Source organism: Saccopteryx leptura, chromosome 2 (genome assembly GCF_036850995.1).
Source record: "Saccopteryx leptura isolate mSacLep1 chromosome 2, mSacLep1_pri_phased_curated, whole genome shotgun sequence".
NCBI classification, from domain to species: domain Eukaryota; kingdom Metazoa; phylum Chordata; class Mammalia; order Chiroptera; family Emballonuridae; genus Saccopteryx; species Saccopteryx leptura.
The window spans coordinates 249944002-249959715 of NC_089504.1; the positions used below are offsets into that span (position 1 = coordinate 249944002).

Here is a 15714-nt window from a genome sequence, read left to right on the forward strand (position 1 = left end):
GTTTATACACTATTTTTAGAAAACCTGCAGTTCTAGTAAATGGTGCTGGATGACAAAACAGTATTTCTTACGTACCCTTTGCCTAGGTCAGCGCTGACCCCGGCATCCTGGTGTAGTTACTTTTTAGTGACTTGTTTTTTTGTTTGTTACATTTGGAAATTTTGTGTCACCACTTTCTGGGTCTTAATGTACCTCTCTTGCCTTGGCATTGGCTAAAGAAAAACAACGCAGTGCCCCAGAGGAGCCGTTGCTGGCGCGTCCTCGTGTGAATTTTGGTAGCTTTTCTACTAACCTAGTAACTGCAGAGCTCTAACCTCATACTGTGCCTCACATAGGGACTCCTTTCTTGGTGCTCCTTACTGTCTAGATGCTGTATTTTTAGTGGGCTCGCCCCCATTGACAGCAGAGGTAACCCTGTGTTCTTGTAGAGTGACTAGTCCGCGAGCCAGGCTGTATTGGTGACCGTTTGTGGTGTTTTCCAAGAGGATTTTTTTTAACGACCTTCATTTTATTTCTAAAAAGCAGTTGTCACGGATGACTGACATTCATTTGTTTTCTTTCTTCTCTCTTTTCAAAAGCCGCAGGCTGAGGGTAAGATCTATGTGCAGAGTCAAGGTAAGAATTCTTAAATGTATTTGAAAACCTATCTGTCCTTAACTTTTAGTGACATGCACTGGAATGCTTATGGACTCCCTAATAGGAGAGCTAAGGTTTACTCAGAAACAGCCCATAGGATGGATACTCTTGTATGATTTTCTAACCTCACGATATAAATAGAAGAAGATTGTATTGATGCAAATGATGTAACACTGTGACCAGCAGAGGTACAACACAGTCCATCCGAATGCTCACAACAGGAAGAAGCTGGGTTTCTCTGGCTGAGTTGCACTGAGCCGGGGGACCCGGGACGTCCCTTCCCGAAACCCTCGGGGTCACCTTCATGCAGCTAGCAAGCAACTGTCCCGCGTGCTATAGGCCAGGGAGAGAGCCGTGCCAAAGAAGAACACAGCGCTGAGGTTGGAGCAGGTGCCGAAGCCAAGGTCACAGGGTCAAGCCCCACTAGGAGTTTTCCGGGGTGCTGATCGCCAGGGTTGCACGCGGCTCCATGTTGCCCAACTTGGCAGCACATGGAATGGTCCTCGTGTAAGCGTGCTGGCGGTCTCAGTGACATGTGTAGCAGCAGAAGCACTTATCACATAAACCCTTTCTCAGAGACCCCGCTCAAGAAAGACGCGCTGACTCACAGAGGCATTAGGAAGTGTCAGGGCAGGAGGGCATGGCACCTCCCTGTCCTCCACTGGGGCCCAAATTACAGCCCAGGAGAACATTAGCCGGGCAGTCTTTGAGAGGCAGCATGTACTGTTTGAACGCAGCCTCTGCCGCCGACACAGGTTTTGAACGTGTTTAAGTGCTCTGAGCCTCCGTTTCCAGCAGCGAGCTCTGAGTCAGGGTGCCCAGGGTCCCGTGGAATCCACAGCCCCGGGGGCCTGGGCCCAGGGCACCCGCGGAGCGCGCACTGGGGACTCAGCTGTAGAGGCGCGTTGCAGACAACTTAATTGGCATTTCACGAAGTGTCCGAGTATTTCCGCTCTCAGGATAATCTTTGGGTAGGTACAAGACGTCAGACAGAGAGAGGCAAATACTGGAGGATTTCAATGACACGTGGAATCAAAAAAGACAAAATTGGATGAACAAACAAAACAGAGATGGACTCACAGACGCAGAGATCAGACTGAGCGTTGTCCCGTGGGGGGGGGGGGGGCTGGGTGGAAAAGGGAAGGGATGGAGAAGGACGCGTTGGTAGCTACAGAATAGTCACGGGATGTCAAGTCCAGCACAGGGAGTAATAATAATAGTGTCGTAACTGTGCATGGGGCCAGGTGGGCTCTAGTCTTATGGGGGGGGGGTGTCATTTCATAAGTTATATAAATGTCTAGCCATTACGCAGTACACCTGAAACTAATGTAATATTGTACAGCTGTTAATTTAAAAAAAGATTATTTTTTTTAAAAAGCTGGTAAATGTCGCAGCTGGAGTTTTTGTATATCTTAAAATGTTCCTTTTCCCCAAGAATCTTAAGCGTGAATATGTCTCAGGAAATGACTCAGGTGGCAGGCAGTCATGTAGGATTGGGAGAAGGCTCAGTTTAGGAATTTTAAATAAAGACATCATTTTCTACCTGAGGGCTAGGGCTTCCTTCTGACGCTTTAGAAAGCCGTTCCCCACACGCACGTTTAAGGAAGCAAGCTTTCTGAGGCCAGACATGGGTGGTGGGGGTCTCATTTTAAACCTCGTGTGCGGCGGCGGGTGGGGGGCATTAACGGGAGATCTCTGAGTGGCTGGCTGCAAAGGGACCAAGTGTGACCACAGTTGAAATGTCAGCACAAGCTTGAACACACCCCTTTTTTCTCTTTCCTTTGGCCCAGGGATCGCAACAGCGCCCAATGCTTCCTTTGACTGGGGCGCCTTCCTTCAGCGTGCAGGTAGGAGGGGTCCCTGGGAGGGGTTGGGCGGACGTGTTGTCTCGCCATGTTCCCGTGGTGTGGGGAGAGGGGCTGTCAAGTCCTCGACACCCATTGGACGAGGCAGGACCAGGGATGGCGGTGACACAAACCGAAACCAGCCGTGAGGAGGACTGACCTGGTTTCTTCCCGTTCTTGGAGAGCCCCCTGCGCAATCTCTTGATATTTGACCAGTTAGACACACAGCAAATGATCGCTGGGGGAAAGAAATGGGAAAATGGAGATGAGATACACAAACCAAAATTAAAGCCTTTTGAAATCTCAGCACTTAAAAGGAGCCTGCTATGGCTGTGTGGATGTGACCTTTCTCAGCTGTTTGCATATATAGAGTTTTTATGTCTTTATATGTAATATGGATATGATTTATTGTTATAGCTACTCTCTATTATATCTTTATCTTTGAAATCATTCCAGGTAAAAATATTTAGAATGCAATCAATTATAGTTTTTATAATACATACAATTATACTTTTATAAAAGAGGAAGTTATAAGATGAAATTTATAATGACACTTAATATGTACTTCTATTTAATCTATAATCATCTTTATTTGGGGGGGGGATTTTATGATTTTGATGCAATTATACGTGTTTTTGAATTTCGCCCTGAACGGTTTTTGCCAGCGTACAGAAAAGCACCGGGTATGTTTCTGTTGCATCCCACGGTCTGTACACTTGTCTATGGGTTCTGATTCCATCATGCTTTTTACTTTCCTTATAGTACTATTATTTTGATTTCCGTAAAGTTATTCATCCCGTCCCTTCTGTTGGGCATGTAGGTTTATTGCCATTTTCTGACAAGCAGCCACGAAGGAGCTGTGACTTCAGTCTTCCTGAGTGCGCCCGTTGTTTTCTGAGGAGCGGTCCCTCGGACTAGCACGGAGGGGCAAGGCTGGCGCTGGGTCAGAGGCCTCGCCACCTCACAGAATCGCGCCCTGGGGTTCTGTGAGATGCACAGCCATCCGCGATGCCCTGCGGGGCCCTCTCCCCTAATGTGGTGGGACTAAGACCATCTCCCCTTTGTATTTTTTTGTGTGTGGTCACAATGTTCAAACAAACAAACAAGTCTGTGCACTCTCTTTACGTGCAGACTGTTTAGCTGTCCACAAATGAGGCCTGTCGGGGTACACCCTTTGGGATTGTGAGCACCTCACAGGCCTGCCAACCCCGTAATTCTGGTAATGGCCTGAGAACAACTAAAATGACATCCCCACATGCAATCAAACACTTATGAACTCAGCCCTGGCTGTTTGGCTCAGTGGTAGAGCATCAGCCCGGTGTGTGGATGTCCCAGGGTCGATTCCAGGTCAGGGCACACAGGAGAAGTGCCCATCTGCTTCTCCCCCACTCTCCCTCCCTCACAGCCATGGCTTGATCAGTTCAAGCACATTGGCCCTGGACACTGAGGATGGCTCCGTGGAGCCCCTGCCTCAGGTGCTAAAAATAGCTCCATTGCAAGCATGACCCAAGGTAGGCAGAGCATCGGCCCCAGATGGGGTTGCTGGGTAGATCCCATTCAGGGTGCATGTGGGAGTCTGTCTCTCTATCTCTCCTCTTCTCACTTGGAAAAAAAGAAGAAAAAAAGAAAACCTACAAACTCGTTTTCTTGAACCTGGAATGTTTCCCTGGAGGCGACAAGGCAGGGCTGCTATCAGTGAGGGGAGTTCAAGTTGCATGTCCCACCGGGAACTTCAGAGAAGGACCCTAAAATGCAAAGTCAGCGTCCCGCCATCAGACACACGAAGACACCCAAGCCTCTCTTTGCTCCAAAGACATCAAACCAGACCTCCGCCACATGCTGCACTGCCAGAGTCAGGTTCCCCTGAGGAATAAAACACATCCTGGCGTTTTATCAGAAATAAGGTCCGAAGTGCCTTCACCCATCTCAGAGCGGAACTGCTCTCAGCATCACGGATGAGCCCGGGCCGATCCGTCGCTTTGTCACATTGAGGAGCACGTGCCATCCCTCAGAGCCGCGGGCCCGGCTTAAATGGGCCGTGGAACGGTTACTCCATCTTCCGTCTGTCACGGGACACGGTGGCGGCAGCAGAACTGAGATTCATAACGTCCGAAGCACAGGATTTGTTATCGAGGGCGGCGGTGTCATGGGCTTTGCCACTGAGTGATTCATGGAACAGCCAGGAGACTGAAAATATGTCTCAGGAAACGTATTCCTCCGAGACCAGCTTGGTCTCGTGCACCCTCTTATCATAATGTGTGCAATTAAACCTCACAAGTGTGCAGAGGAGAGGCAGGCACGGGGCGGTGCGGGTGTGGCCGCGGGGGCTGGCTGCGTCGGAGGCTGGCTTCAGGGTACGATGTGCTACATCAGGAGTAGTCAACCTTTTTATACCTACTGCCCACTTTTGTATCTCTGTTAGTAGTAAAATTTTCTAACCGCCCACCGGTTCCACAGTAATGGTGATTTATAAAGTAGGGAAGTAACTTTACTTTATAAAATTTATAAAGCAGAGTTACAGCAAGTTAAAGCATATAATAATAATTACCAAGTACTTTATGTCGGATTTTTGCTAAGTTTGGTAGAATAAATCTTTATAAAACAACTTACTATAGTTAAATCTATCTTTTTATTTCTACTTTGGTTGCTCTGCTACCGCCCACCATGAAAGCTGGAACGCCCCCTAGTGAGCGGTAGGGACCAGGTTGACTACCACTGGTCTAGATGAACGGACATCTTGGGGTTTTGCGATCGGGCATCTGCTCTCGTTGGTGCGGTCGTTCCTCTTTGTCCGTGTTTCAGTCCAGAGATGGACATCCGATGGCCCCCATCACCCACCCTCCAGCCTCCCTGGACCTCCGGAACCCTCGAGGCCAACAGCTGCAACGTGCCACTTTTCACACTGAGCTTCCAAAGGTGACAACGTAAGAGTCAGCAGGTCTGATGCAGACTCTTCAGCCATCAAACACGCAGCATCTGAACTCTCAGGACCTGCTAACCTTGACGTCACCCCGCAGAACGCTCCCTGCCAGGAGGGGCAGGTGCGGGTCGGCCGCTGAGGTTTATGGCTTGCTTCTTGACTATCCGAGGTCAGTTTTGGTTTTCCTTTCAGAGTGTTGCCGGTTCTCTGAGCCCCAACTAATGATGAAGTCTCCTTAGTTTAGAACATTAAACTATTTTGTGGGGGTTTTTTTGGCTAACCAGATTCCACATTCTAACAGATCACCGAGGAACAGACAGACAGGGACAAAGAAGGGTTAAGTGCACCCATCGCTGTGGATTTTCACACGGTTGTTACACAGCTATTCTGGTCGGATGATATACGTTTTGGCCTCACATGGGTTACATGGTCTTTGAGGTTTTCTGTGCATTTCCACATACGTCTTAAATGTTGCTGGACTCCGTGACCCACGGTTTCAGCTTTTCAATGCCCATGGCCAAGACGTTTTCAGTATCTGTCACCTTGTGGGTCAACAAACCCCAAAGCTATGAAATGTAAAACTTGTCCTGGCCACACCTTTTTTTTTCGTCTCCTGTTTCCCATTTTACTTGTATTTCTGTTTCTCTTGTTTATCTAACACACTCTGTCTTTTTAAAGTCTGTTTGTTTTTTCTTTTCTTTTTAATGTTATTTATTTATTTATTTACTTATGTTTGTTTGTTTTTCTATATGGAGATGCTACTCTCACTGCATGATGTGGGCGGCAGGTGTCTCTCCACGGGGCTAGTCTCCGGAGAGGCTGCTAGTCTGCCCTAAGAAAATGAGTGTCACGGGCCCTGCCTGTGCCTTCTCGGGACCTCCGCCCAGTGTTCCACCTGAAAGTCACCATGTCAAATGCGCACTCATCTGAAGTCCTTACGTTTTATTCTCCTTATAGCAACAGGTGAATAAATAAACAGCTACTGAGGAGAGGAGAGGAGAGGAGAGGCGTGGGATGTGGCTTCACATGGGTGGGTGTGTGTTCAGGAGGCAGCCGGTGAGTCACCGAGACGACGGGGCTCAGTGCCAAACCGTGAGACTGACGCATTTGATTTTTTGAGATAAACGCTCTCTAGGAAATGAATGGTAAAGACACCCTGATGCGTTCATCGGGGAGTGAAGGGTCCATACCTTGACTCACATTGGTGGGAAAGCAGAGATGAAGAAAAAAAGAGTTCAGTTTTAAAACACAAGGTCACTAAAACACCCACTGCAAAATGGGGGCGGGACCTCCCTGCCCTTCAAACCTCCACGGCCCGGAGTGTTTCAGCTCTTTGTCAGAATCTAAGGAGGACAGCAGCCCCTGCCCTGCAGCCAGAGCCACCAGGGGCCTGGGATGGAGTCGGAGTTCCTGTGAGTCCGTCTACACATTCTGGAGATCAGTGTCGTCAATGGCTGGTCTCTCTCTCCAGGATGGCGTTCCGTTCCTCGGGGTCCTGGGGTGCAGGAGGTGGGTGGCTGGGGGGCCACGTTTTCTGCATCTACCTAAGGCGATCAGGGCTTCTGATCCTGCTGGTCCAAGTCACTAAGGTGTCAAATTAAAAAAAAAAGTAAAGGAACAAAATCGGTTTCCAGCATCTATACTTGTCGTGTGGCCAAAATAAAGAAGGAGATGGCGTCTTTTTTTCCTGGGCATCCAAATAGGTTCTTAGAGGAGTGCTTCTTTGCATGCCATCTCTGGAGGTCGTCTGTGTGTGTTAGTTCGGTTTTTTAGATTTTTATTTCAATTCAGTATTTCCTTTTTTCCTCTTCTTACACATGTGATGCTGTATCCTTCTCGGTGTAGACACACAGCCACCAGCACTGGGCTCAGATTTCCTTCCTCAGTGAAAGTAAGCGGGTGTCCCCTGAGTCTCTACATGCAGTGGTGATCTATGTCCTCTTGTATTATAATTAACGTCAGTTTTGAGGGGGTGCTATAATTTCTGTCCTCGCCGAACTTCCCCTGGCTGGTTACAGTGTCCCCGCCTGGTTCTTGTCTGGTCCCACCTGACCTCCCTCTCTTTAAAGGTATTCTTCAACTTTAATCATTTATTTATTGATGATAAATGATGATCACCCCTGCCACTCCCCGACCTGATATTCAAATGCCTGACCTCAACTTGTTCTGATCCCAAGTTCACACTCCGCACCCCGCCTCCAGCTTCAGCTTTGGGTCACACAGGGACTCACAGAAGTGTGTATTTCTGAGATGAGTTTCGGGTGACTCAGAATAGTGGGGGAAATATTTAATAAAAAACCCACCTCTGTGCCCCTCAGTGAAGTTGCCCACAGTCGATTCAGGGATGGTGATGAGGTCTGGAGGCTTCCCTGAGAGGGACCGTGGAGCGCAGCCTGCCAGGAGCGGTCTCCTCCAGAGCTGGTTGTGAATCAGGATGATTGCTTAGCTTTTGTGATCGTGTTAAAGTGGAGTCACTGCGTCTTAACTACGCTCAGGCTAATTATATTCTTATTCAAGACATATCAAAGCGCAGGATGGATGGAACTGTTTGCAGTAAGTAATGGAGGAATGAGATGAGTGAACGAATGAAAACCTTTTACTTGTCTGATTTCTATAGGTTTTCAGATGATGAAGGCTTAGGGCCTGCTTGTGTTAATCATATTAATAATTTCTATTGAATCAATGATCTATGTCTGCATAGCCAAGTCCCCCCCACCCCAATCCCAACATATAGTGCCTTAAAACCACCATCGGGCAATTTATCTTGGTCTCATGGGAGTTTGGACGGGGATACAAAGGTAGAGGGGTGGGGACAGCCGGCGGGATGAGACATCAGAGCCGGTGGCTTCTGAACCACGGCTGCCGTGTGGTGAGGCCGCGTCCTCGCCGCCGCCGCCACCCTGAACTCTTGCGTTGCAGGGATTAGCCGCGGCGCCCACGGTGTGCATGTGTTTCTCCTGATATGCGGGCTCAGACACGTCAAAGACCCTCTCTACCTGGTGGATGCCTTCTCAGGTACGTGAGTGACCCTGTGTGAGGAACTGCACCCAGGTTCCTGTCCCTGCCTCGCTCTCGCTGGGGTCTGGAGTTTAACCTTCTCGTTCTCTGTACGTCAGCAGAGCCCTCTCTAGGATGTTACTTTGGAAAAACCAGGGAAGGAACAGGGTGTGTAGTGATTTTAGTGTTCTCCGCTTTCCCACGCTCTCAGCTTCTGAGGAAGGCATCAAGAACGGCCAGTAACTCTCAGGCTAGAATAATTTTACCTGAAAATGCTTTGTGCGTGTCAGTTTGCGTGATGCGTTTGGAGTTTTGTCGCTTAAGTTCATCTATGTGCTCTTCAGGATATCACTGAGTTTTTGGTGGCCTATTCATATTGATCCAGATAAATTGGATATCTGGATAACGTATCATGTTCTAGAACAATAATATTTACCTAAAAGCAAAAATACAAACAAACAAAAAACACAACAAAACAAAGCCAACTCTTTGCATTTTAAATGCATATCATTTAAATCGACCGGTGTGAAGGAAAGCAAAATAGGAAATAATTTATGTTACCGTGTAAACGGTATTATGCGTCACATTTTCAGCTATGACTTCAAACCATTGAAAACTATTTTATTTTTTTCTCTTTTTTTTTTTCTTCCCAAGAATGGCACCAGGAGGAGGAGCCCAGCACCTACCTGGTGATTGTAGGTCCGGAAGTAAGTTGACCTGCTGTGAGCACTAACCTTATCTCTGTTGTCCCTGCTCTTTTCTTTTTTAATGTATTTTTCTAAAATTAGTTTACCTAACTCTTCTCACCATATCAGTTTGCTCCTTTTAAGTAAGTAAAGTCAATAAGTAAAGTAAGTAAGCAAAGCTTTTTAAAAAATGAACACCAGACCCTGGTTATAAAAGATGAGGCTTTTGACATCTTTCCAATGGGTTTGTTGCCACGAAGGAGACGGTTTATGTCCTGTGGAGGCACGGAGGGGCCGCACGGAGGGCCACACAAGGCAAAGCCGCACAGAGAGCGAGGGTCAGTCTGATCGCGCGGAAGATGAGTGCTGTCTGTTTGCGGTCCAGGTCGGTGGCTTTCGACCGCCTGACCGCCAGAAATTTCGTGCCGGCCCATGAAAGAGTTAACCACCCTGCTGTTGTATGAGGATTATAGACTCTTCCTTTAACACTAAATTGAGTTGGCTTTCCAGAAGGTTTATGAGCCGCTGCCCAGGTGGTGGGCAGATAAGACAAATAAAAGTGGTGCAAATGGCCAGAGTTTGGGACAAAGTTCCCGGATGGGTGGCAAGGGCAGCCCTGTCAGTCTGCTTGGGTGGTCCCGGAGCGCAAAGTAATGCTACCGTGAGTGGGGAAAAGGCAGCCAGGAAAGGGGCCCTGGGACGGAGGGAGCTGGACCTCCTGCCCGGCGCTGTGACAATAGGATGGCGACCTGACCATCACCGGTCCTCCAGTTCGCTGCCACAAACCGTTAGCAGCTCTAAAGCTCTCCTCCCAGGAGGCCCTCCACTTTGTCATAACAACCTTGGGAGGAAGGGGGGAAATGCATCTTGTAGTGCCAAATTTGCCACTTAGTGAGCCGGTAGCAAGCCCTGGCGCTGTGCCCGGTCACGCTCAGCCCCGAGCCTCCCCCGGGTTTGCTCACGTCTCCTGCACTCACGCGTGAGGCCACGCCGTCCGGGTCCACACCTGTCCACACTGACGCAGCATCTCTCTGCCCCTACCCCCACCCCCAACGGCCTGCAGGCAGAGGCCAGGGCATTGGAACTGCCCGATTTAGTCTCTCAGGGTCCATTGGTGGCTCATCAACAAGAGAGTCAGTGTTCACCGTTCGGAAGGTCACGATGCCAGCGTGGTCAGGCGAGGGACCTCTGCCTGGTCACAGGCTTCTCAGCATCTCCTCCCACCACCACACGGGTGAGGGAGTGCTGTGGGGTCCTTCCATCAGGGCACTATCCCGTCCAAGACACCTGTCTCCACCCTCACAACCGTGTCGCCTCTCAAAGGCCCCGCCTGCTAACAACATCTCCTTTGGGGACTAGCATTGCAACACATGAATTTTGGAGGGGGGTGTGGAATACACATTCAGACCGTAGCATGCTGGAGTTTGCAGCCAGTGCTCTGGGAGGGGAAGGGAAGCCCTTGTTTTCCAAAAGCCCTGTATGCCTATGTCTGTGGTGTGAAGGCTTCCACCACGGCGGCAGAAGGGGTTCAGGTTGGCAGGAGATGTCACAGAACGGTCTGTGTGTGTGTGTGTCTGTGTGTGTGTGTGCATGCGTGTGCATGCGTGTTCCCTGAACCCACTCCCTTTGTAAGACCAGAGCAGCGGATGTTTCCTCAGCGACACCATCTCCCCAGATCCCATTCTGACTCGGATGTGACCCTGACAGGTCAACCTCAACTGACCACTCTGTTTCGACTGGCTCTTCCAGTTCTCATGACCAGATTTCAAACACCTACCCACTTCCAGAATTAAGGTCTCCGTGCACCATCACTTGAGGACACAGACCTGGCGGCAGACTGAAACGGTTGCGCGCTTGAACGTGAGCCTTCCCTACATGACGCAGGTTAACGTGCTGATAATTTGGATAATGGATCTGAGGAGCGGGTCAGAGGTCAAACTGTGTGACACAGAAAGAGCCACATTTTAATGACCACCTTACATCACGTGCGATTATTTTTGACATCCGACATGAGGACATGTTCCTTGGGTACATGCCTTTGCGAACGGCGTGGCTTGGTGAGGGGATAAACTATATAAATTATACATTTTCGGCTATAGTGTTTCTAGGTCAGCTGTGTGTCCTCTCACTGCAGAATCTCATTGACTTGGTTCATTACTATGTCTTGAAAAAAAAGCGTGGTCTGTCATTAGGAGATAATTGTGGCACAGGACAGTGCAAGTCCTCGGCTATTTCTCTCCATGGAGGGACCCCAACGATGAAGGAACCGGACGGGTCAGTCGGTGCCCCTGAGCTGCAAGCATCACACCAACTTCTGCAAATGAGCTTTATCAGGAGAGCACACGGCCACTACGAGCATTGCCAAGGAGGCGGAAGGCCAGCCCTGACTTGGGCAGGAACCAAGAAGTCCAGGAGGCCACAAGCTGTAGGCAGGGACGCCTCGTCCGAGGCACTGCGCCTGGGAAACCGACCCCACCTGCCTTTGTGTCTCAGGACCATTCCGTTCAAGGTCCACAGGCCAGGTGCCCGATTCCACTTCCGGCAGACCATACCCCGTGGGAAGAGGCAAGGAAGAGCCCCACGGAAGCGGGGTGCTGTGGCGGAAAGGATGACATCGATGCCAAAGTGTCTGAGAAAAAACAGATGTTCATGATGTCTGCAGATTACCTATTTGTTTTACTAAAGACCAAGCAAAAGAGATGAATGCTTTTATAGGTCTGTGGGTGGGAAGACGATAGCCTGGTATTTGGACTCTGCTGCTTTCTCTTCAGGGGAACGGAAAGAATCCTCTTTAACAGTGAAAACTGTGTTCAGACGGCAAAGATGCAGTAAGATAGCCCCTCTCTGTGGATCCCTGTATGACAACTTTGGTGCACAACTGAAATCGTCAGCCAGATTTTTGAATGCTGAGGTTGGTTTTTTTTTTGTATTTTTTCTGAAGTGAGAAGCAGGGAAGCAGACAGACTCCCGCATGTGCCCGACCAGGATCCACCCGGCATGCCCACCAGGGGGCGATGCTCTGCCCATCTGGGCCGTTGCTCTGTTGCAACCAGAGCCATTCTGGCGCCTGAGGTGGAGGCCACGGAGTCATCCTCAGCACCAGGGCCAACTTTGGCTGTGGGAGGGGAAGAGAGAGACAGAGAGGAAGGAGAGAGAGAAGGGTAGAGAAGCAGATGGGCACTTCTCCTGTGTGCCCTGGCCGGGAATTGAACCCAGGACTTCCACATGCCAGGCCGATACTCTACCGCTGAGCCAACCGGCCAGGGCCCCTAGGTTTTTCTTTTTTTACTTCTTCGTTCATAAACATGAACAACATGCGTATTGTTATATATGTATACATATATGTATATAGTATGTATATGTATTAGTTACATGTGCATATATACATAGTATACATGTGTGTATACCTGTAAAAGCTTTATTGCCTTCCTGTCTCAGTTTGTCCTGAACTACTCACTGGGTGCCCCTGTGGACGCGTCCCAGTGAACAGGATGGATTTTTCTTTTTGAATAGCATGGCTCACCTTTGTAATCGGCATTTCTCTACTCTTCCAGTCATTTGGACAACAGCGGAGTGGCATTCTTAAGTGGCTTAGAACAATGTGCTGCATGTGTCTTACCTTTTAGATGCCACACTTCTGTTTATTTTGTGGGCACGTCACTACGCTGCCTCTTGGTCCCACACAGAGAGTCACCAGAATCATTCAATGCCACCAAGCCGCTGGCAAGTTAGTTAACACCCTTGGACCCAAATGGCATCCTTGGCATCCTGCAGAGGGGTAGGTCTGCATGGTCGTGTAGTAGCATGGCTGCATACTCGCTGGGTGTGGGGGTCCCCCCTCTCTGTACCTCAGCCTCCCCATCTGTAAAGTGGACGTGGCAAAGGAAATGCTCCCGGCCTCCTGGTCTATTGTGGATCCTTGGGCCGTGCCTCCAACCGTGCTGGCTCGTGGGCACCATCGTCCGGGTCTCTCCCGCCGGTGTTTCCCTGTTTTAGCTGCAGGAAGGATGGAGTCTGGCTTTGGTCTTCGCTTAAAGCTTCTTGGATCGCTCGGTTCACTCGTGTCAGCACATGGTCAGTCTTGGCTTGGAAGAAGGGGGGAGGCCCTTGGGAGACAGATTTTTCTGGTGCTTTCTGATAAGGAGCGTGGCGTGAACACTGGGTGCGAGTGTGACGGCTTAATGAGTTTCCTCGATGACTTCTCATACCAGAGATTATTCTCCTGAAGCCCGGGCGTGGGAACAGTCTGCTCTTAGCTAGGAAACCAATACGCTTCGGAGGAGGCGGGAACGAGAATTCTCTTTGCTGCTCACTATGCTTCGGCTTTTTAAAATTTCATAGCATGGCACTTTCATTACGTAAAAATAGCCAGCCTTCTCTCTCTTTTTTCCCTTATCTTGTCTTTTTGTTCCACTTGGCTTCACTAAGAGATTTGAAAATGAACCGATGTGGAAGGGGAATCCTGAAAAGTTAATGAAGTTTTTACTCTTCACTTGAAAGGGCTTACTTACCTGTAGGTAAGTTTTACAGTATGAGATACGGCAGTGGTCCTATAACATTTGTTTTTTTCTTTTTCTACTCCTGGATAAATGACCTTTACTTAAATAGTTCATCACAAGGGCAAGAGCAAGCTCATTAAATGAACGAGAGTCATTTCTACCTGAAAACGATCATAAGTCAACTAGGAATTCGAAAATGAACACATGGAGCCAGAAGAAGGCTTGCATTGGACTGTTGACTTTTCCGTGTTACGATGCTCGGGGTATAACGTGATTCAGTTGTTGAGGATCGTTTGAACAAAAAGAATCAGAACTGGGTGGTGAAAGGGTCAGATGGAGATCATTTACTTAGCAAATATCACAGAGTGTAGAGCCATGTACAAGGCGCTGGGCATGCCGTGGGAGGGACATGGAGACCGTAAGGAGGCATAAAAAGACAGGTGACAGAAAGGGAGGCCTGTATTTAGTGGGACATGGTAGAAAATTGGGGGAGGAGGTGTTACTCGTGGTTTGGATGATGGGCAAGTCTCTCAGATGGGGAGCATTTATCCGTTCCTTGGGGTGGGGGGAGAAGTAAGTTTTAGAGACAGAGGGTGGCCTTCCTGGTGGAGAGGATGGTATAGATATACACTTAGGAGAAAAGCGGGTAAGAGAAGGTACAGGTAGGAGAGAGCAGTAAGTGAATAGGTAAGCGGGCAGGTATCCCATAATCCACACTGGCTTCTAATGAGCTGTTGGATACAAGTTCTGAGTGGAAACCAGGGAGGCAGTAAAGCTCGTATTTAACAGTTTGGTCTCCAGAGACGGGCTGCCTGAATGTGAACTCTGCGTGAACCTGGCTAAGTGGCACCGGCTCCCTGAGCCTCAGCATCTTCTTGGCCCAGAGTGGAGATGACTTCAACGGGCTGTCAGCAAGAAATGAGGTTATGCGTGTGTAGGACTTAGCACAGGTTAGGCAAAAGTAAGCAGCAAATAAATACAAAAGTAAGCAGCAAATAAATATTGACCATTCACAACAATAATAATAAACAATAAACCATGCACCGCCATAAGGTTTTTTCTTTAAAGAACTTACTAGTCTCAAGATCATTGTTGGTGCCAATTCAATGCCCACCAGAACCCCCAATTTGGGGTGTAGTGAAGAAAAACACCTTATGCATGCAGAAAGCTTGAATGCAAAACAGCATGGCTATGAGATGGCCCTGTGCCTCTCCACCAAGACATCTTGGGGGTTTCATCTTCAGTGTTTTTGGTGTCAGCCAGGAAAACACAGTCCTTGGTTCTCAGTGGAAACAGCAATTGTAGTGAGTTGGAGGAGAGCTGACTTATACAGGCTGAAGTCCCCCACCCCTGGACCCTGATTGGTCCATCCTCATGCAAATGAGGACTCCCAATCCTCTCAGTAGGATTGGTCAGAATGGAGCCACTCCAATTGGTCTGTGAAGAAGCTGATGGGGGGGGGGGGGAAAGAGAGAGAGAGAGAGAGAGAGAGAGAGAGAGAGAGAGAGAGAGAGAGAGCTGCACAGCTCTGATTGGCTGGGAGAAGTCGCAGTCCTATTGGTTGAAAGAGGATTCCAGGGCTGCCTTTATAAGGAAGGGCTGGCTCAGATGGCAGGGACACCGTGCAGGCAGGAGCTCAATGTGGGCTTCTCCGCGGAGTGCAGTTTGCATCAGAGGGCCCTGTGCAGAAATGACTGCAAGGTTGTTTTTAAGTTTGAGCCCAGTTAGCCACCAGGAGCCCTTCTGGGGAGGGTTCTTCTTTCTCGGGTCCACGCCAGGAATAGAGCTGTGCTTGCAGCCTCCAGGTGTCTTTGGATCCCCTGAAAGCAGCCCCTGCTCACCTGCTCCACCAGGGGACAACAGGATAAGCTAGGAGGAGGCCGCCACACCACCATGGTCCCACAGGGGTGACTGCTCACCGGCGACATTTTATCCACGGGGTTCAGGAGGTCCCCGAGTACATGATTTCCACTGGAAAAATCTGAGGCAGAAATGACGTATTGGAAACGTTTCCATTTTCCATTGTATGTGAGTTTTCAGTACGAAAGCGGAGCCTTAAGGTGTTAAAGCATGCGTGTCGGAACATCTCAGCGGTCAGCCTGCAGCAGTGGATTTTTGTAACAGTTATAAAT

The 15714-nt window shown here is 49.1% G+C and overlaps 1 protein-coding gene across 3 annotated transcripts in view; it reads left to right on the forward strand.

Moving 5' to 3' along the window:
* GLT1D1 (glycosyltransferase 1 domain containing 1) overlaps nucleotides 1-15714 on the forward strand; it is a 46832-nt gene that overhangs the window by 18022 nt on the left and 13096 nt on the right. The window contains exons 5-8 of one of the 3 annotated variants that reach the window (XM_066371186.1): nucleotides 579-615; nucleotides 2427-2483; nucleotides 8320-8415; nucleotides 9052-9104. In XM_066371186.1, coding sequence (XP_066227283.1) covers nucleotides 579-615; nucleotides 2427-2483; nucleotides 8320-8415; nucleotides 9052-9104 — 243 coding nt within the window. The remainder of the gene's footprint in view (nucleotides 1-578; nucleotides 616-2426; nucleotides 2484-8319; nucleotides 8416-9051; nucleotides 9105-15714) is intronic. The other 2 variants (XM_066371187.1, XM_066371188.1) reach the window with 2 other exon arrangements.